Source organism: Littorina saxatilis, linkage group LG7, assembly GCF_037325665.1.
Source record: "Littorina saxatilis isolate snail1 linkage group LG7, US_GU_Lsax_2.0, whole genome shotgun sequence".
NCBI lineage: Eukaryota > Metazoa > Mollusca > Gastropoda > Littorinimorpha > Littorinidae > Littorina > Littorina saxatilis.
This window is the reverse complement of record NC_090251.1, coordinates 7,846,250-7,869,002: the sequence shown is the minus strand read 5'-3', so window position 1 is coordinate 7,869,002 and position 22,753 is coordinate 7,846,250. Positions and strand designations below refer to the sequence as shown.

General features: G+C 40.2%; 1 protein-coding gene across 1 annotated transcript in view; it reads left to right on the top strand.

Moving 5' to 3' along the window:
• The window catches only part of LOC138970629 (multiple epidermal growth factor-like domains protein 10), a 120,119-nt gene that overhangs the window by 49,229 nt on the left and 48,137 nt on the right, over window positions 1-22,753 (top strand). Inside the window, exons 8-13 of the mRNA XM_070343099.1 lie at window positions 4,112-4,270; window positions 12,924-13,001; window positions 13,816-13,899; window positions 15,450-15,530; window positions 17,478-17,606; window positions 19,573-19,698. Of these exons, the coding sequence (XP_070199200.1) occupies window positions 4,112-4,270; window positions 12,924-13,001; window positions 13,816-13,899; window positions 15,450-15,530; window positions 17,478-17,606; window positions 19,573-19,698 (657 nt within the window). The remainder of the gene's footprint in view (window positions 1-4,111; window positions 4,271-12,923; window positions 13,002-13,815; window positions 13,900-15,449; window positions 15,531-17,477; window positions 17,607-19,572; window positions 19,699-22,753) is intronic.

Sequence of the window (22,753 nt, the reverse complement as noted above, 5' to 3'; positions counted from 1 at the left end):
ATTAATTAAAAATGTATTTTGGAAACAAGTTTTAATTTGTTGGTTGAAAAATAAGGACATGATTCAGAGAGCAGTAGGTGGAGACATGTTATTAAGTGATACGTGTTTATGGAACAGCAAGGATATAATCTATTGCGGCCAAACCCTGTTTTTTAGCGACTGGATTAAAGCAGGCGTTTGTCGAGTAAAGGATGTATATGTTGGTAATGAGATTGTGCCCTTTAATATTATGCAGCAGAAGGTTGGATGTAAGCCCACAAGATTCTTTGAATATAGGGTGATTTGTACAGCAGTTAAAGCAGCAACACTACGCTCTGCAAATGGAAATGTATGTGGATTCAACGATTTAAAGAACCTGAGTAAGCCTTGTCAATTTCGCAAATTAATTATAAAGGAAAAATATGTGGAGCCGGTTGTAGTTAAATTTTGGGAACATAAATTTGATTTCAGGCCGGGAAAAGAGCAATGGTTAATGGTAAACAAAGTAACCACTGAAACAAGATTGCGAATGTTGCATTGGAAAATATTGCACAATATTTACCCCACAAATATTTTATTGTATAAAATAGGCATTTCCGTGAGTAATTGCTGTACTCACTGTGAGAACGAAATTGATTATATTGAACATTTCTTTTACTTTTGCCCGAAAATTATGTCCATTTGGAAATGCGTTGAGGATAAAGTGAATTGTAAATATAATATGATTATTAAAATTACCGTAAAGGAAGTTTTTTTGGGCGTATTTGAAAATTCACAAAGTTCCAAGGCACTAATAAGTTATGTGAATTATTTGATTGTGATAGCCAAAATGTGTGTTGGTATTTATAGATATGGCTCCCCTCTGGATATTGTATGCATTTTTGAGAGGGAATTGTTATATAGAAAAGTTGCTTAAAATACATTTAGATATAGTAATGTTAATGTTATAGTAAAAACATTACTTTAAAAAAAAAATCAATGAAGAAGGATGCTCCCCGCCAACAACAACAAAAAACAAAAACAAAAAAAGGCAAAAAAGAAAGGGTTGAAGCAGCCTGCATGCAACTGAGATTTAAAAAAACACAGAAAAAAACAACAAAAAACAAACAAAAAAACGAACACTTTAGCAGCTTTCAAGCTGATGTGGAAACAAATTATTTTTGTAATCTCTAGCCGACCCATCACTAGCCTGGGCTCACTTCCGGAAAAGTACTGAACTCAAGTAACATATTTTCGACTGTTTAATTTTATTTTGTCTTTCAACACTCTCCTCTTTAATATGAGCGTATAATTAATTCAATGTTGAACTTTAATATTACTCTAATCCGAGTTCTCGTTCCAACGGAGTTTGTTGCCATGGAGAAATAAACAAGCAGCCATGCATCGTCTGCTAGTGCGGCCCAGCCCGTCGCAGGCAGACTTTGATAGAAATAAAATTAACAGTACAGCAGGTTGTGCAGAATAAAAATAGAACATGCAGGCGAGTGGGTTGGCATGTGACGGCTTGTTGTGACAACTCGCTCATCACATCGGAACCGCGTTTACTTTACGCAGGACTACCTTGGCTGACTTTGCCAAGTCAGCAAAATCCCGCACTTGGAAATCATGTACACAATATTACATCTCGCACTCCAGCCCAGGCGTGGAGATAAAACGAATTCCTCGTGCAAACCTAGTCAGCACAAATCCTTCAGTTGCGATAAGCACAGGCGCTTTGCATCGCAATTTCGGAAAGGCACCCTACAAAGGGTTTCTTCCCCAATCAATGTCACCAAACCGTGAGAGAGAGAGAGAGAGAGAGAGAGAGAGAGAGAGAGAGAGAGAGAGAGAGAGAGAGAGAGAGAGAGAAGGCAAACATTATGTGTGGTAATGTAACTCTAAAGGGGGATTGTTGCTGTAGCTTACTTTGTTTCCCAGGTGAAGACTGATGATCCGAGTAAGCTTCTTGGAGGATTATTTTCCTTTCTCACGTTTTACCCTGCATTCATTTCCCGTGATGCCCTCGTTGTTCCCTTTTTCGTCACACTTTGGAACTTGAGAAATTACTCCAGGCTCAGTGCGTCCTTACTGTAGTTATAACCAACTGATTTTACATTTAGTCAAGTTTTGACTAAATGTTTTAACATGGAGGGGGAATCGAGACGAGGGTCGTGGTGTATGTGTGTGTGTCTGTCTGTCTGTGCGTGTGTGTGTGTAGAGCGATTCAGAGTAAACTACTGGACCGATCTTTATGACATTTTACATGAGAGTTCCTGGGAATGATATCCCCGGACGTTTTTTTCTTGTTTTCGATAAATGTCTTTGATGACGTCATATCCGGCTTTTTGTAAAAGTTGAGGCGGCACTGTCACACCCTCATTTTTCAATCAAATTGATTGAAATTTTGGCCAAGCAATCTTCGACGAAGGCCGGACTTCGGTATTGCATTTCAGCTTGGTGGCTTAAAAAATAATTAATGACTTTGGTCATTAAAAATCTGAAAATTGTAATTAAAATTATTTTTTTATAAAACGATCTAAAATTACTTTTATTTTATTCTTCATCATCTTCTGATTCCAAAAACATATAAATATGTTATATTCGGATTAAAAACAAACTCTGAAAACTAAAAATATAAAAATTATGATTAAAATTAAATTTCCGAAATCGTTTTAAAAACTATTTCATCTTATTCCTTGTCGGTTCCTGATTCCAAAAACATTAGATTTGATATGTTTGGATTAAAAACACGCTCAGAAAGTTAAAATGAAGAGAGGTACAGTAAAGCGTGCTATGAAGCACAGCGCCACAGCTACCGCGCCAAACAGGCTCGTCACTTTCACTGCCTTTTGCACTAGCGGCGGACTACGTTCAGTTTCATTCTGTGAGTTCCACAGCTTGACTAAATGTAGTAATTTTGCCTTACAAGACTTGTTTTCAAATAAATCCCTGCGCCTTGAATATGTGCGCGATATAAATTGCATAAAAATTAAAAAAAATAAACAAATCCCTGCGCTTAGAACTGTACCCACGGAATACGCGCGATATAAGCCTCATATTGATTGATTGATTGATTGATTGATTTAAAACAAATCTGCACTTTGTGAAGTTGAAATACATTCAAATAAAGAGAAATTATGGCCGCTGTGTATTTTTGGTATTTTTTTTAAAAACACTGGTAGTGCACAACACAAACAGTGTTCACTCAAAACAGGGGACATGCCTTTTGCTAGAAAAATACGTACACTTCGTGAAAGAAAATTTCACACAATGGTTTGTGATCCGGAAGACTGTTTTGTGAACCAAATTTCTTTTGAAGTGTCTAGTTATCTCGATTTACAATGTTGAAAATTGCTGAAAGTCTTTGAAACGGACTATAGTTTTGGAAAAAAAAAGACTTTAGTGTATTTTTAGGTTCATGAACAATTCTGTATGATGCTAGATATGGCTTTCCCGATCTAACCGATTGTTGTTCAGCGAACTAAGACATTTTCCGGATAACAGTAGTTTTATTGTTTGTTAATCCACTTCATAAACATTGTTGAGAAAACAAACTTGAACATCTATTGACGGCATGAGTTTTCGTAAGCATTTGATAAAAAAAATAGTTACTGCCTGAGATCGTTCAAAATGGCTGCGATGTAGCGGGGTTGCTGTGTTTCATCTGCATTTTGGAGTCTTCCGCACACTCCGGTGCTAATGACTGTAAGTGATCAGAACGGTAAGATAAACGATAGAACTACCACAAAATCGTATTTTTAGCAGGGACCACACTATTTTTCAAGTCTTGATGATCGTGAGGTTTTTTTTTAAGAAAAGATATTCAATAAAATAAAGCTACGAATTCTTCAAAATTGAGATGCACCTCGAGGCAGATGTCTGTTCTTTAATCGTAGGTTATTTGTTAACACCAAAAACAACGCAAAAGACACGTTCGAACTGTCTAACTGCACAAGGTGAAAGCGTGTTAGTTTGTCCCCCTGTTTTGGGGACTACCGATTTTCCGCGAGAGTGACCTTTGCTTAGCTTGGTTATGTCTACTTACTGTGACTCCTCGTTTGAGTAGAATGTCCACATTTGCTGTATACTAGATGTGTGAGATGTGTGATGACATCTCTGGGCACTATAAAAACCGAAGTTACTCAATGTGCAGTTCCAAGCAGCGGCAAGATTGGAAGTGTGTGTACTGTGACGGATGAGGATCCCCAGGGGAAGGAAAGTTGCAGTGATCCCTTTGCGATATGTGACAGCAATCTTGGTGTCTGTCAATGCAATGGTGAATTCGACACCTTACGTGCCAACTTTACCTGTGGTGAGCGTTTAATTTAACTGTTAAGTCGACTCAGTTGACTCTTTTTGTATGGAGTCTGGAAGTCGTTTTCCTGATCTGATTTCTTGTTGCCCTTACCTAAACCCAACAATTATGATGATACAAGCGCAAGTGTTGAAGTCGTTGATGCCGTCTGGTTGTAAATGTCACATTGGTTATGTTTAGTGATGTTCACTTCGTGAAATTCTAAATCGCGTGTGAAATATTGTGTATGGTTACTCGAACAAGTCTGTATCTGTGGGATATTCTTAGGGTTGGATAACTGCAAACGGATTGATACAGGTCTCAAGAGAATCCAGTTTTGGTCAATAATGCAATGTGGGCCTCGAGTTAGTGTCACCTCTGTGGTTTATTGAATGTTCAAAAACCAATGAATATACCCCCCGATTGTTAGGGTTTGGTGATCTCCCGACATGATCCCAGTTTGGTTGACCCTCGGCAAAATGTTTGGATCGAAGCATTCAGGGTCAAGTTTGACAAAAACACATTTCATTTTTTGCGATTTGCGTGGATCTGTGGTTGGTTAAGGTGCGCCTGTTGGCCCAGATCCACCGACTTCAGCCCTTAGGTTTCTTTCAGGGTTACCCCGCCCTTAGTTCCTGGCTCAAAAACCTAACCCTGGGAACACATGGGGGATTTCTTACCGGGTGTCCCACCCCCGGGGCAAGAGCTTTTAATGCGGCTCTTACTCGCATGGTGTAACCGTCGTAGGACACGTAGGGTATTTATAGGGTAGTCAGTGCCATCTGCCAACCCACCCAGTAGAGACATCGCTAGTTGGTCCGGGACTGCTTATTCTATATTCGCAGCTGGCCCCCATTTCTGGGGGCCGTTCCCCTATCCGCCACCTGGGCACCCGCCGGGTTGAGGATAGTCGCCCCCCTACTGAATTGGAAGAAGTATGTTCCCGGTCGAATGTTTCTGAAGCTAGACCTTTGACACGTTGCACACTGCGAGGGTTTGATAATCTGCCGATATGACCCTAGTTTTGCTGACTCTCGTCACATGTTGGGGTCACAGCAAGGTCATGTACATAGAACCTTTAGTTGCGTTTTCTCAGATATTTTGGAAGCAAAAGCCTCAAAGTGTGACACATATGTAGGTGTTGATAATCAGCAAACATGACTAAACTTAAGCTTGTTTTTGTCAAATTTCAGATTCACAGCATGAAAATGTTTGCTGGAGAGTTGTTTTGACCCCTTAAAGATGCAGTGCCTAAGTCACAAGAAGGAGAGGAAAGATTTGTCGTTTTGTCGCAGATTACGATATAAAATGCCAGGAGCTTCCCACAACTATCTCATAGATGCCTGCACATACCTTTAGTGTTGCGAGCCAAAAGAAACTTCATGCGCTTTGTCAGTTCGCATCTCCCGCCAAATAGTTATTAGCATTTCTCGTGAACACGTTCTGTGGCTAAAGGATGTGTGCGGTATGCCAAAATGGACTCACACCATCTTTTAGAATGTTCTTACGTAATCACACACAATGTTTTGAGGTAGAGTACTCAACACAGAAAGAACTCTCCCTCTCGCCCAGACTAATAGACTTCCATTTAGGCTTTTGAAGTAATTAGTTTACGTGCGGGGCATGATGTGAGCCTGGCTGAGGGCTCAGGCACTCGTCACGAGCGGGTCGGGATCAAAGTGGGCGGGGCCTGTGCGCTCTCAAGACTACTACCATTACAAGGTAAAACTCTCTTCGTCGCTCTAGACGGAACGGAAGTCGTGGAGTTATCATAAACCGAGATTGCAGGAGACGACAGACAGGTTGCGCATGCTTCTTGCTCATGTGACCCCGTGACCAGGCATAATTAAAAAGTTGTCAGCGGCGGTCGTCAGCTGGAAAGTCTGTTTTGTAAGGGGTTGTGGTTTTGTTTCAACCAGGAGCAGAGATGAACTAATTCAAAGCCTGTTGTTGAACGTCACGAAACATAATTATAAGCCATGGTATGACTAAGTTCTGCTGAAGACGCAACGGAGTCCACATTTGAAGGTGAGCAAATTTTCGAATAGATAATTCCAAACCCTTCAGCACTGCAGCAGCCTATTTTGAGAGAGAGAGAGAGAGAGAGAGAGAGAGAGAGAGAGAGAGAGAGAGAGAGAGAGAGAGAGAGAGAGAGAGAGAGAGAGAGAGAGAGAGAGATTATTTGGTTGCGTGGGTAGGGCAGCTCACTCACTGAAGTAGATCTCAAACTCAGTCTGTGCACCTAGTGCAGTTGTAATACTATTCAGATTTAACGACCAGAAGCAAATAACAAGTTCTAAAATTATGATTTTATGTTTCCTCTCTTAGATTGATGTGATTTTTGGAAGCGAAGGTGAAGGGTAAATCAGTTTCAAATTGTAATTTGAAGATTCATAGCTAAATATGGAAGCAGCAATTTCCGAGTGATACCAAATAAAGATTATATTTCATCAGGTTTATCCATCAGTTGTCCAGTCACACAATTTCGGCTCTCTGGTGTAGATCTACATTATGAATCAGAAGTTATTTTACACATTATTATTAGGGGTATTCACTATTGGCATTTTTGCAGGTGGAGTATTCTATTGATGACTGAAAGTGCTGGAACAGCAAATTGCATAGGAACTTTACAAGAAGCCTCATATCCAGTGGAGCTATACAGACGTGACAAAGAGACTATCCTTTACACAGAGGATGCTTGTGGAACTTCATGCAGGCCGAACACGGAAAACCCGAGGCGGCATGCATGAGCAGTACTAATCTCTTGAGTAGTAACAACAGAAGGTCAACTGTTCATCTCTGAGTAAGTTAAGACACCTATTCTTCAATGGTTTAATTGGGACATACAATATTCATCTCTGTGTGTATGTGTGTGTGTGTGTGTGTGTGTGTGTGTGTGTGTGTGTGTGTGTGTGTGTGTGTTTTCCAGTGAAACATTTGTATTTAAAATTTTGAGTTTTAAACAAACTCAATGTTCTGTTGCATTATACTTTTAATGTGTATATCCATGATTTTTTTTTTGATTTTTATTATTACAGTACTAGTTCTCACGACCTGTGGAAAGTGCTTGATCATGTCACATCCTGAGATGACACATATGCCATGGAACCATATTTTGACAGGTTAGTTTCTTTTTTGTGTCTCCATTTGGAAATTGACACTAACTGTTTTAGTGTTTGTAACATATTCGATTGGAATCTGGATTAGATTAAAAGTAAAAATGTTCTGAACAGTGGCAGATACAGACTAAAAGTAAAGGTAGTAATTGAGAATGTGGGTGACTAAAGAAAAAAATAAATGTGACTTGCTTATATCATGAATGAATGTATTTAACACCCAAAAATGCCAAGTAATCTTCCCAATTACAAATTTCAGAAATAATCGTGTGCTTTTCAATAGTTGTGTTAAATGGAACAAGTACTTCTTAATTCTAGTAGCTTTTTATCTGTATGCCACGAAAAAAATGAGCATTAATTTCAGGTGCAGTGCATTGTTTTCATTTCATATCTATTTCAATTTGTACAATTAGTATCGTATTAAACTGAAAAAAAGCTCAAGCATCGCACTGCTTTTTTTCGCAGCTGATTATACTTCAGAGGTTGTGATGTAGCTGATTTTCTAAAAAACTCAGAATGTCTTATTTTGCAGTGGGATGGGAAAGCGCCTGTCTTGACACATGCCAATTGCCGGAGTCTTAGTACTGAGTAGTGGCAGAGGGTGTGGCCGGCAGAAAAGTAATGTTCCAGTCATTTAACAAAAAAAAATCGTTTTTGAACCTACAGCTTTTAAACTTTACATCCTCTTAGGGTTCATAAGCTACAGTCAATCATGATGCACACTTGGAAGGCCATTATGAAATGTCAAAGTCATAGCAAATAAGGTCAGTATATAAAACTATGGGGAATTGTCCTTTTCTTTGATTTGTATTTAGCTAGCTAGATTTTTCAAACATATTACACTTCCATGTCTAGCCATGAATCACGTCTGGTTGATCTCGTTCAAGTTTCAAGACAAGGGTTATATAAGAAGCAGATATGTATCGTTTGTTTGTGGAGTCAAAGTGCCAGATAATTTTTGAGTCAAATAATCTAAGACGAAGGTGAGCCACACGAGCACTCCCTTCAGTTGTTATACTTATGTTATTAACGTTACACACTTCTAGGAATTGACTGTTAGACATGATTGATTACCTGTCTAATTACCATTTTGAGTTATGCACATGTTTGCGTTATGCAAAACAGTTTGTCTTCAGCTAGGTTCTTGTTTGTGGCGGTGGTGGTGGTGGTGTTTGTTTCCTCTGTTTTTAGTTTTGTTTCTTTTTACATTTAGTCAAGTAATGACTATATGTTTTAACATCGAGACGGGGAATCGAGACGAGTTTCGTGGCGTATGTATGTGTGTGTGTGTGTGTGTGTTTGTGGTGTGTGTGTGTGTGTGTGTGTGTGTGTGTGTGTGTGTGTGTGTGTGTGTGTGTGTGTGTGTGTGTGTATAAAGTGATTCCGAGAAAACTACTGGACTGATCTTCATGTAACTTTACATGAGAGTTAAAAAGTATAATATCCCCACCCGTTTTTTCATTTTTTCGATAAATGTCTTTGATGACGTCATATCTGGATTTTTGTGAAAGTTGAGGCGGCACTGTCACGCTCTCATTTTTCAACCAAATTGGTTGACATTTTTGTCAAGTAATTTTGGACGAAGCCCGGACTTTGGTGTTGCATTTCAGCTTGGAGGCTTTACAATTAATTAATGAGTTTGCTCATTAAAGTTGTCATTAAAATCGATTTGTCTCAAACAGATTTCAAATCAATTTCATCGTATTCTTCATCAAATTCTGAATCAAAAAATATATACATATGTCATGTTTATTCTTAAAATGTGATCACAATTAACGAAAATAGGTTAATTAGTTCTTCGATTATTATTCAAGAAATCGATCCAAAAATGATTTCATCTTATTCCTTATCATTTCCTGATTCCAAAAACATATAAATATAATATTCGAAATTCGAAACAAGCTCAAAAAGTTAAAAAGAATACAGAAAAGCGCTCTTCCCTGCTTACCGCAGTATGCTATTTTGCTATTCTTGCGTGTTAGTTTCACTTCGTGTTGCACGGACAAATTGAGCGACTTCCTTGCTGCGTGGATTGACGAAGCTGTTTCGTCTTCATGAAAAAATGCAGTGCGTTCAGTTTTATCAGAGACTGTAGAGTACACAGTCTGTGTACTCTTCAGTCTCTGGTTTTATTCTGTGGGTTCGACAGATTGACTAAATGTTTTGATTTCGCCTTACACGACTTGTTTTATTTGAGAAATGAGAGTCAGTGTACTACAAAAGCAAAACAAATAAGTAGATGGATATGTGAAAGAGAAAAGCTGCAGTGTTTTGGCTTGAGACTACACGCACTAATGATTTTCTGAACTGATCGTTTCAGCAACAGTCGGAAGGGTGCAAGAACTATACAGTGGACAGGAAGTGGCTTTCGCTAAACGGCCAACTTCTTCAAGATTTATTACAATATTTTTTTCAATCAGAGGGCCTCCAACATGTCAAAAGTGTATTAGACAGCAGGCTGACTAGCCAGTGGTCACAGCAGTGCTTCAAATCAGAAAATAATATGGACCAGTGAATAAAAAACTTAGGCCCAGGAGCAACACTATTGTTGACGATGCTTGGAAACAAATCTACTTTGGGTTTTATTGACCGCCGACCCTTATGAACCTTAATTATTTCAAGGGATAATAATGTTCAGGCAAGTGATGAAAGGCCTCACGGTCCTAATACACATTTTCTGCAATTAAATAATATGTTCTTTCCAAACCCTGCACATCCAAGCTCATGAGTACTACCATCATGTGTTGAATTTTTCAATCAACAAAAATGGCTATTGAAAGACGAAAGAAGAGTGTATACTTACATGTTTCTTTAATACAAGAATGAATGCTCGCATGTTGCTGTTAAATGTGTTCGTTCAGCTTTAGCAGTAGGATTCCAAAAAGTGTGTGTGTGTGTCGAAAGAAGTGTGATAATTTTGAATGCAGATTATCAGTTACGTGTGTCTTTCTCTATATTGTTGTGTGGTATGCATTAGTAACATATGGAGGTGTTTACTGAATTTAATTTGAAATAAATACATATGAAGGATCATGATATAATTACTCATGTATGACTTCTTCAAGGGTTTGGAAGTATGCACATGCAGGTATGAGATGTGGAATGATCCTGATTATAAGTCTTCTGAAAATAAAAATAATTGTATGTCTTGTGATGAACACTAGAACCTGTAAACAATTAGTTGCTTTGTTGAAAAAATGTGTGCATAAAATCTGCAGCAGGAGGGTGTTAATCGACTCGATTAGCATTTTGATCAACTTATAATTGATTTGCACAAATGGGTCAAGCTCGGTTGCCCTACTCTGTACCTGTATTATTATTATTATTCTCTTTATTTATATAGCGCCTTATCCGAAGTTCAAAGCGCTTTATGCCGTGTGAGATGGAATTTTTTACACAATATATCACGCATTCACATCGACCAGCAAACCTCAAGCCTGTTAGGCGAATGTTCACCTTTCGCGGCCTTTATTCCAAGTCACACGGGTATTTGATGGACATTTTTATCTATGCCTATACAATTTTGCCAGGAAAGACCCTTTTGTCAATCGTGGGATCTTTAACGTGCACACCCCAATATAGTGTACACGAAGGGACCTCGGTTTTTCGTCTCATCCGAAAGACTAGCACTTGAACCCACCATCTAGGTTAGGAAAGGGGGGAGAAAATAGCGGCCCGACCCAGGGTCGAACACGCAACCTCTCGATTCCGAGCGCAAGTGCGTTACCACTCGGCCACCCAGACACAGATGCCACTGCACTTAGTGCTCTTTGTGTGCAAGCTAACTGGGAACCTAAGCCTGCACTTTAGATTATTTGGATAGCCTGAACTTCCACTTCTTAAAAAGATAAATCTTAACTTCACTCTCAACATTAACCACTAAGTACAATTTGGTTAAATATGTTTTGCTGTGGCATTATGTTCATTGATGAAACAATAGCAAGAAAGATCACACTGTAAGCATGCAAGAACCCTGATGAGTAACATTCTGAATCCTTCTCTGCAAGTGTCTCGTGCTGTGTGCATGATCTGACCTGACTCCTTTCCTATCCTTCTACATCAACAACCAACCCGTAACTGATGTAGATGGGAAACAAAATTTCTCTCTTTCCTCTATCTCCCTCCCTCTCTCTTATGGTGCGTAATTTAGGACAGACATTGAGAAAAGCTCCATAAAAATACCAGTCTCGAGCAACAAAAGCAATCTTACAATTTTTTTCAAGATTGCACCGTTAGTACAAACCAGAGTTACTACAGATCTCTGTACAAACCAACCTTCTTATGTTTTTGTAAAATCTACAACAGATCTACACGTCAGATTTCGCGCAATATGTTTCCTTCAGCCAATGAAGGCACAGCTTGTTGTCTCGGTTTGATTATAAGGGGAAGTAAGTCATATGTAACTTCTGTTCCGTCTAGAACAACGTGGGTTTTTGTGTGCCAAAATCCGTGCCATTTTGCAAAATAACAGCCGTAGCAACGTCCTGATAGTTTAATGTCTGCTTGATTTTATCATAGCCGTTGTTTTGCTTTGCTAAGCGGTGTATGGCAGGAATGCGAAGTTTGCCGACGAGGTCGAGAGACTCAGTATCATACCTTGTATATAAACCATAAGAAAAGACCCCGAACAGACGACCGTCCATCACAAGTGACAGCCAAGACATAGACCCCGCCCACCCCGTGACGAGTGTCTGTGCCTGAGGGCGACTAAGACCTGCCCGGTGGCAGTCCAAAATTAAATCGTAAAAATGTTGTTTTTGTTTGTTGATTTTTGGTTACTGTTGTTCTTTTTTTTTTGTGTGTGTGTGTATGGGGGGGGGGGGGGGGGGGGGGAGGGGGGTACGAAGGGAGGGAATCTTCTGTTTTTTTCTTAGAGGGGAGGAGACTTTCTATTGGGGGGTCTAAAAGGGGAGAGGGGGGTTGGTCCTCTGTAAAGGGATATGCGAAGGTGAGTCGTGTAAGCCTTTGCTTTTCTTGTTTTGATGAATGTCTTTGATGACGTTGTATCGGGCATTTTGTGAAATTTCAGGTGGCACTGTCACACTCTCATTTTTCGATTACATTGATTTAAATGTTGGTCAAACGATCTCCGAATAAGGCTGGACTAAGGGATTGCATTTTAACTTGGAAGCTTAAAAATCAATTAATGAGTTATGTCATTAAAGATAGAAACATTTTATGCAAAATTTATAGTTAAGTAATCGATCCAAAACAGATTTCATTTTATTCTTTTTTTTTTTTCATTTTCGGATTTCAACAACATAAAGATATGTTATGTTTGGATTTTAAACAAGCTCAAACAAATTGAAAAGAATAGAGAACAATGCGCTATTCTGTGAAGCGCTATACGCTACTGCACTGTACTTGCTTGTGACTTTATTTACGTGTTTTTGGAGAAGGTGCCAGTGCTGTCTTGGCGCATTGCCGCGTTAGACAAAGTTATACTGTTTTGGCGAAAAGGAATGCTGTCTGCATGTTATTTTCATTCTGCGAATTCGACAGATTGACTTAATGTAGTAATTACGCTTCGTGCGACTTGTTTTGTTTTTTGCAAGCCAAAGGACCCGGTTCCAACTGCAATACGACTTCCCCATGTTCTCCAGGCTTAGTTTGTGACTATGGAAATGTCTGTGGTAAGTGAAAAATATGTGGATGTATATTGTTTTCATTCTCAAGAGTATTCTGCAAGGATTTACTGACATTAATCTTTTCACATTTAACCAAGTTTTGACTAACTGTTTTCAGACGGACCAGGAATCGAGACGAGGGTGGTGGTGGAGGTGGTGGTGGTGGTGGCGGTGTGTGGGTGTGGGTGTGTAGAGCAATTGTTTTGAGAAAACTACTCGACCTATCTTAATAAAACATTACTTACTACTTCTTCCAGATGGTACTGTCAGACGTTGTTTTTTCTTTTAATTTTTTCGATAACTGCTGTTTTGTATGACGTCATATCAGACGTTTAGTAAAAGTTGAGGCGGCACTGTAACCTTGTCCTACATACCCTGTGTCTGAATTTACAACCCCTGACCCTACGCTTCATTTACTATGGTCTATACCCCCTCCCTCCCCCACCCTGTACTCTCTGTCCGATACATTTGAAGACAATTGATACAACAATTAGCGGTTTGCAACATTATCAGAGTGCTTCACATGCAGATTTCACTGATACGACAGTGGACCCCAAACCATTGATCCTGTACTATCGTCTTTATTGCCCTTTTCCCGTTGTGACTTTCACGTTATTTTCTGATATTATGCCCCTGTCCAAAATAAATGTATCCCTACCACTCGACCCCCTGTGCCATAATGATGTGGCCTGTTTTGCTTGTCCTTTGAATGTTGACAGATACAGCGTGTGGAGTGTGTTGTACTTAGGCATTTGCTTTGATCACCATATTGCTTCATTGTGCACACTTTCTCTCGGTTTACCCTGTGTGTTGTCACCAGCTATTGACGCTGGGGATTCATGTGAAGGGAGAAAGATCAGGTTCTGCCGGCGGGATACCATTTGTGACAAGGACTCGTTCTGCCGTGAGTAAATTATGCTTACAGAGAGAGAGAGAGAGAGAGAGAGAGAGAGAGAGAGAGAGAGAGAGAGAGAGAGAGAGAGAGAGAGAGAGAGAGAGAGAGAGAGAGAGCGAGAGAGAGAGAGAGAGAGAGAGAGATTATCATGTCCGTGCTTATTGTCATGACAACACGTAACCAAAATCATATATATCACAGGATGGATGTAAGTGCGTGTGTGCATGTCTGTCTGTCTGTCTGTCTGTCTGTCTGGTGTCGCCATACCTCAGAGATGGCAAGAGGCACGAACAAGCTAGTGTGTATGCACACTGCATAGGAGCCGCAGAAGTGAACCTGGCCGGGTTTGAGTTTCTTGATTCATTGTGTCCTTTCTCAGATTATGAACTTCCCCCTTATTGAGTACAGCCTATATAGTGCAAGGCCAGGTATAAGCCTAGTGTTTACCCGTAGCAAGCACATAATGCCAGTGATATTAGAGACTATCATTTGCTCCTATGAGGAGAAGAAATGAAGAAGAACAAAATAACCGGACAGTTCAGAAAGGGAGGTTAATCTCACTTTGTTTGAAATGGAAGGGAGGTAACTCGTATGATGCAGGCATGCCTGATCATTCTCACAAAATGTATTGAGTCGAAGCTAGACCTGCTGCTAAAATATCTAGAATGTTCCCAAGAACGGGAGATAACGTATGTCAAAGTATTTTTTTGTATCAATAACGGGTAAAATGATGTTGATGGTACTTCAAAAATGTCTCCCAGCCTTTTAATCGAAATGTATGAGCACACACTTGCATCTATTCTTATCCGTATTAGAATAAGATTCTAGAAGTTTATTAGAGTTTCACTCATGCCATAATTATAAGCAATGTTTTTTTGTGTTTTTTGAGTGCAATACAATCGTTTTTCTACATTCAATACCTAAGCATTTTACATGTACTCAATACTCAGGAGTTCAAAATGTGCATACAGTTTTACAATACTGCTAGAGCAATACAGTTCATTGGCAAATATATGAAAAAAGCGGAACATATTGCAAAGAAATGGAGTGAAGATTAACAATATATCTGAGTACATCAGAATAGTTGCGAATTATAAGCTACTCAAATTCAAACTACTTTCAATTATAAGCTATGGTAGTTTGATTTTTATTTCTGCTGACAGTCTATTTATTTGTCGTGCTAACTTGGTTATAATACAATTTAAATCAAAATAGTAATTTTAGACACCAATTAGTCCGTGCAATTTTGTATACATCCATTTTTTCTCAGGGGGGTGGGGGGTGTAGGGTTTGTAAAGATATGTTCTGTTTTACTCAACATTCAGCTACAAAATTAACTACAATTTGTTTATGCAAATTAGGTCCCCCGTGATGCCAATACTGTGTCTGTGTCGAAGGGTTTGGTCGCTTTGAAGACTGTTTGTCCAATGTTGATGCTGAATTGGGCCCACAGTATATTACTTAACACCACTTGTTTCCTGATCATGACTCAATGTCATAAGTGAAAATATTTACACTTTAGTGTCTTTGATGACGAACCACGGGGGATCATGTTTCAGGCTGGACATCTGGTGTGGACTGTCGGAGTAGAAAGGATATGTGTGCGGTTGGACAGAGATGTGATTCAAGTGGCGTGTGTAGTAAGTAGTTTACGTTTTTTGTGTGTTTCTAAAGCGAGACACGGGATGAAGTTTCAACCCAAATCGTGATTTTTCGTGATCTTGAATGTTTGACTCATTTGAGTGATTGGTGGGTCCTAATTAGTACTGAACAGAGCAGTGTCCGTCTGGCTGTGGACAACACACTTAATGTTAAGGTTATCTCGGCTGATTTTCAAGCTAGAATTTTGAAACTGTACACACTTTTTGTGATTGATGATCTCCCGACTTGACCCTAATTGGGATGACCCTGTCAAATGTTGGCGTCACATCGGGTTCATATCCGATTCATACAAACTTAACGTAGACGTTATCGTTTTTGAAGCTAGAGCTTTGAAACTTTGCACACTTCTAGGGTTTAATAATCTCCCGACTTGACACTCGTTTGATTGACCCTCATTATATTTTGGGGTCACATCGGGGTCATGTTCGATTAATACAAACTTAATATTAGCGTTACCGGCACGGTTGGCATAGTGGTAAGGCGTCCGCCCCGTGATCGGGAGGTCGTGGGTTCGAACCCCGGCCGGGTCATACCTCAGACTTTAAAATTGGCAATCTAGTGGCTGCTCCGCCTGGCGTCTGGCATTATGGGGTTAGTGCTAGGACTGGTTGGTCCGGTGTCAGAATAATGTGACTGGGTGAGACATGAAGCCTGTGCTGCGACTTCTGTCTTGTGTGTGGCGCACGTTATATGTCAAAGCAGCACCGCCCTGATATGGCCCTTAGTGGTCGGCTGGGCGTTAAGCAAACAAACAAACAAAATATTAGCGTTCTCCAAGGCGTGTTTGAAGCTAACGCTCTGAAACTTTGCCTATTTCAAGGGTTTGATCATCTGCCAACATGACCCGAATTTGGTTGACCCTCCTGGAAAAGCACAGGAGGATTTTGTTTGTTTGTTTGTTTGCTTAACGCCCAGCCGACCACGAAGGACCATATCAGGGCGGTAGCACAGGAGGAACCCGAACAGCAGTTACAACCTGTTAAAACTACAGATCGAGTGATTTACGCTATATATTAAGCCCGTCCTTAATTGAGACCGAAATCGACTTCGTGAAGCTTTGTTTGGTAACTGGAGATTCCTGCGCAGCCCAAAATAGAAAATCAAGTGGATTTTGACAACAAAAGCGCATGCTCAGATAATTACACAATGGTTTAGCTCTCCAAAGCACATGCTCAGACATTTACAGCATGGTTTTCCTGGTTGTTCCATAGCTTTATACCACCTGTTACCTTATATGGACAATAAAATTGATGTGTTTGACCATACAAGGAACATAAATTGCAGTCAAAGAGTGTACTAATAATGAATTACTAAGTATATGAACTGTATTGTTTTAAAGAAACAATTTGTTCCTGACACAGTCAAAGCAAATAATTGAGTATATGTCTTGTATGTGCAAAACAGTAAGGGAAGTTATTCCTGAAGCAAATGATAAAGTGTCAAAATACAGGGGAAGTAACTTGAATTCGCTAGTGAGCCGTTACATATTCAGTACATTGAAATAGGTTTCAGTACACTTTACGACAGTCATTTCTTAATATGAACTATATTGGTTTCTTGAAATCATTTGCTTACAACACGTTCAGAGCAAATAATTGGGTATTTTGTATTGTATTTGCGAAAGAAAAAAAAGAGGAAAGTAACTCGTAAGGGTAACTTGAATTCACTGGTAAGCCCATAAGGCTGTCAACTTTGTTATCTGACATGTTTTGGGATCACAGATTTCTGTTACATGGGTTACAGTATGCACCTCTGCTCAAATAATGGTACCGCTAGAAGTGAACTCACAGAAACGTACGGTATAAACTAAAACGATCGACGTGTGCATATCTGTGTGTATGTTTGTGCCTATATGTCTGTATGTGTTTGCATATCTGCCTGTATGTATGCACAGTACATATGTGTGTGTGTGTATGTGTGAGCAGAGCTCCCATTGAACAAGGAGTGCAATTACAACGAAGCGTGCGAGGTGGGGGCAAACTGTGATGGCAAGACATCTCGGTGCACGTGCACTGAGGGAATCGCCAAACCGACAACACAGGGAGACAGCTGCGGTGAGTGCCTGCCCACATTGCTTTCACAGCCACTCGGCCAACCCTAGGACAAACACAACGCATGACAACAGTGGGTGGTTTTGTTCGCGTTTTAAACGCACACTAAATTCATCAATCCCGGCGCTGTGTCGAGTACCTGTTTCAACCATTTACACAAAATGTCAATAGACACATGATGATGAGACTTTACAGACTAATTAATGGTTATTTCTTTTCTTGCCTATGCTTTGCTATTTTTGCTCTCCTGAGAAACTCTGTTAGATGAGCAACAGCACAAAATATCTTGCCAGGAAACTGTGTTCAGTCAGATCATTCAGCAATGCTTCCTAACGTGTTTGAGTGGCCTTAGCCCTCTGATTCCATAGTGCAACCCGTTGTGCACCTATTGTTTCTGTGGACAACTCAAGCTGACCTAACTATGCAGGCGGAGGAAGCGAGCTACGCGATTATTTGGTCCAGCTCCACGAAACAATAGATTGGCTGCACACTGTGTCCAATTAACTTGTGTATTTGTTCAAGATCCATGTGACAGTATAGCGTGGGCGGGAACTGTTTCAGAGCTGCCTGATTATTTGTTCCAGATTAATGCAACTATAGAGTGAGTGTTATTCCCCCCTCTGCTTCTTTCTCTCTGAAAACTTGTAGGGCTAGTTATGTTTCGGTAACTTACCCAACAACCAAAATCACTTACCCAACAACGGGCCTGAATCCTCGATAGCTCATGGGTAGAGACTGTACACATTATGGATCTACTTTTTGCGACTCAAAAGTTCAGAACACTCTAATGTACAAAATATACATTTCTGGAGCAAACAATACAACCATACCGCATTTAAACCAGCAACTAGAGGCTTGAACACACGAATCTCAAAATAAAATCCATGAGTTTGGTTGCTTTCTGAATTCAGATCTGCCGTGCACAATCGTTTATCGCTAGCAAGATTCCAAGGAAAAGTAACTCTCATACTTTGTCTAGCGACACGAGTAGTTCCCCTTCCAGATTTCGGCTGCATCGACAAGACTGCAATCCGACGGTCAGTTTTCAACAATATTTCATTTTATAAACAGATCACACGCAATCAATTGCAAACATTTAATCAACTTAAAGAACATGCAGCGGTTTCATACACTATTTTGCTCCAGAAAACTGAACTTCATACAGTTTTTAACGTTGGAACACGAGTGTAAAACTTCGTCTGCGAGTCACATTCGAGGAAAGAACATTTCCTGAGCGATACCAAAACATGAACAGAACACACACTATCTGCCTTTACCGCCACAGCAGAATGATAACATAACTGTGTACCTGATTTTAGTTCAAAACATGGAAACTGACAAGAAGTGTTAACAGAATTGAATGATTTGCACGGAACTATACAGCTGCGCATTAATCGATTGCCTGCGCAGGTAGACTGGTTGGGTGAATATGATTCGATCAAACTAAACTACTCTTTTCTTTCAATAACTGAAGAAAGGAGGAATAAAGAGGTTACATACCTCGTCTCAGTGATTATCAAAAATAATGATCTCAGTTCGCGGTCATGAAAAAGCTCGCTGAAGCTCGCATTTGTCATGATCCACTAACTTCGACCATTATTTTTGATAATCACTGAGACTCGGCATGTAACCTCTACGTAACTGTTTCCTCGCTACCTGATTATTTGTGTCAGATTCATTTGGCGATAGGGGGAGTGATAACTGTATCCAAGCTAACTGATTATTTGTTTCAGATCCATGTGGCACTAGGATGAGTGGTAACTAATGTTTCCAAGCAACCTGATACATTTTTCAAATCCATATAGCACTAGGTTGGGTGGGTTCTGTGTCCGAGCTACCTTTGTTTTAGATCCATGTGGCGTTAGGGTGGATGCAAACTGTTTCGGAGCAACGTGATGATTTGTCCCTGAGACATGTCATGGTATAGTGGCTGGGAGCTGTTTCCAAGTTACCTAATTTGTTGTTCCAGAGCCAAGTCCAGGTAGGGTGGGCGGTGATTGTTCCCCAAAATGCTTGGATCCAAACTCCGTGTGCGACAATCAGAAGTGTAATTGTTCTGCTGGCTTCAGTGTCAACTACGAAGACTTTACCTGCAGTAAGTACACTTTGATTGATTGTCTCAACATAACAATTCAACATTACAAGGTTTTCGAGGTTTCGCTGACAAATTGAACAATCTCGTTACGTTAATGGGAGTAAATGTGGCACTAGGATGAGTGGTAATTGTTTCCAAGCTACCTGATACATTTGACATGGCTCTGTCGTTAGTGTGAAAACTGCACATGAGGCATGTTTTGAGCGCGCGTTGTAAACAGATTTAATTTAACACAATTGGTTTGTATTTAATGTTGTGGATGTCAAGTACTTTTACACGTGCTGTACACATTTGAAGCATGTCGGATTGATACAAAGTGAGTTGTTGAACTGTAGAAGCAGACAAAACTGGGAAGTCCATGGACTGACTGACAAATTGAAAAAAGACAAGAACAAAACTCGTTTACCAGTTTATCAAACAGGTCGTATTAATAAGATGTAAAATGCAAATGGGAAACAATACAATCTAATTGAATTGTTATGTGATCCCGACGTATGATGTGTAATACTTAAAAAGCTTATACAAGCAAAGCATGTTTTTCCCAAGGTGAGCATATAGTGTACATTTATAATTCAACATGTAATAAACATACCTGAATAATACCTGCATGATACCTTCAGCATGCAGTATTTCGAAACCCAAAAACGCTAACAATACATTTATATATGTTCAACAGTACTAAAGGTGTTATGCCAGGTACATATTCTGAATCAATGAGAAAGCAAACAAGTCGCGTGAAGCGATATAAAACATTTAGTCAATCGTTAACAAACCATAAAGATCAATAACCAAAAAAAAACCAGTAATCGCCGAGACTATAGCTTCAGATTGTCTCAGCTAACCTGAAGACCGAGGCGGACCACCCTCGTCTCCGCGAAGCATGCGACCGAAGTCCTATTTTATTCCATTCTGATCACATTTTTAGAGTAAACATGACATATTCACATATTTTTGAATTCAGGAGAAGATGGGAAATACAATGCGATCATGGTTTTAATCAGTAACGGAAAATTCGATTATAATGACAACTTTAATGAGCAAACTAATTAACTAATGTTTAAGCTTCCAAGCTTCCAAGTTTACACATAATTATGCACACATACACACGCACACACATACACCGCCACCCTCGTCTCGAGTCCCTGTCTATGTTAAATCATTTAGTCAAAACTTGACTAAATGTACACAGCGGGAGTGGAGGGGGTGAGGGTATGGCCATTGGTATGAATGAGGGTTGGGCTATTATGCTATGGAGAGTAGGCTTTTATTGTACCTGTGTATGCAATGTTTTTTCTCAAAACATTAGTCCATTCAAAGTGAAAATAAGCAAACACATACGACGAATTTAAATCTAAACAATAAAGAGTTGCAATGAGCAGCTCAGTTTATGTTCAGCAATGCCTGTGCCGCTATTGGTCCAAACGTGATTAAGTCGTCACGATGGCACCAGAAATCTAGTTTGACTGTGTTTTGTGAGTCACAGCACAGACGATTGGCAATTAATGTTGTGGCTTTTAACACACCTTACGAATCTGTCGAGGGACTGATATTCTCGCAATGTTTTCTGGATGTTTCGGTTTGTTGCATTTATGAGCTTGGCTGCTTCAAACTGAGGCCACTGATACGATATTGGCTTGGTTTTGGCTAATAAGACGTTGTGTGACCGTCATGCATAGGGGGCGCATGCGAGGAGCATGGCGACGCTGTGTCGTGGAATAAACCAGAGTCAAGAGAAACTCCAATACCGTCTTTGTTGACATTATCCAGTGTGAGAGGTTTGTTACAGACATGCACTAACGTTACATGGTGTCAGATTCTTCATTAGTGTTTAAAACTGTATTCAAACTTGCGAAAGATGGTAGAAAACGCCGAGCAAGCTCAAAGGGAGCTTACTCGTGATAAACGGTTTTCGGGAGCGGGACTGAAACCGCCGGGGAGTTTAGATTTCCACACGGCGAAAGACAATTTGGAGTCCCAGTGGAAGAAGTGGAAAAGGCAGTGGGTGAACTATTCGATTGCGTCACGGTTGAGTGAAGAAAAGTCCGAGTTTCAAACGGCAGTGTTTCTCACTGTCGCAGGTGAGGATGCGGCAGAGTTGGTAGAGACATGGAAGTTTGACGATCCCACGCACAGGCATAACATTGAGAAAGTGTTGGAGAAGTTTGAGCAGTTCTGTGTAGTGCAGACGAATGAGACCTATGAGACTTACAAATTTAACCAGAGAGCTCAAAAGGAAGATGAGAGTGTCAACACGTATGTGACTGTGCTTCGTACTTTGGCAAAGAATTGTCGTTTCGGGCAGATGGAGGACCGTCTCATCAGGGACAGACTGGTGGCAGGCATCTGCAGTGATGAAATCAGAAGGAAACTTCTGGAGGAGAAGGATCTTGACCTGCAGAAGGCCATTGACATTGTGCGTTTGTATGATATCACATCAACACGAGCCAAGGACATGTCATCCACTGGGGAGGAAGTTCATAAAGTGTGTGATTTTTCAGGAAGAAAAGGTGTGACGACCAGAAAGGCACCAAAGGCAGGTGCAACACAGGTGGACTGTAAGTTTTGTGGGCGCAAGCATGCGCAGGTGAAAGAACAATGCCCGGCGTACAAGAAGACCTGTCGACGGTGTGGGGGTCCGAACCATTTTGCGACTGTCTGTTTGAAGACAGAAAAGAAACAAATGAACACTTGTCAATGTCATGATTGTGATGAGGTGTTGTGTGATGATGATGATGATAATGTTGACCTTGATGTGTTGCATGTGGGTGGAAGTGAGAATGCAGTGCATGCCAAAATGATGATCAACAAGGTTGAAGTTTCATTCCAGCTCGACAGTGGTGCAAGCACAAACTGCATGTCAACAAGCACATACACTAAGGTCACAGGGGACAAAACACTCAAGTCGCTTGACAGGTCAAACAAAAAGCTGCGCATGTATGATGAGCGGGAGGTAAGGCCACTGGGGGAAAAGATCATGAAGGTAACAAATCCAAAAAACAAACAAGTGTACAAGGTCAGATTCCAAGTAGTGCAAGGGGAATCCAAACCAATTTTG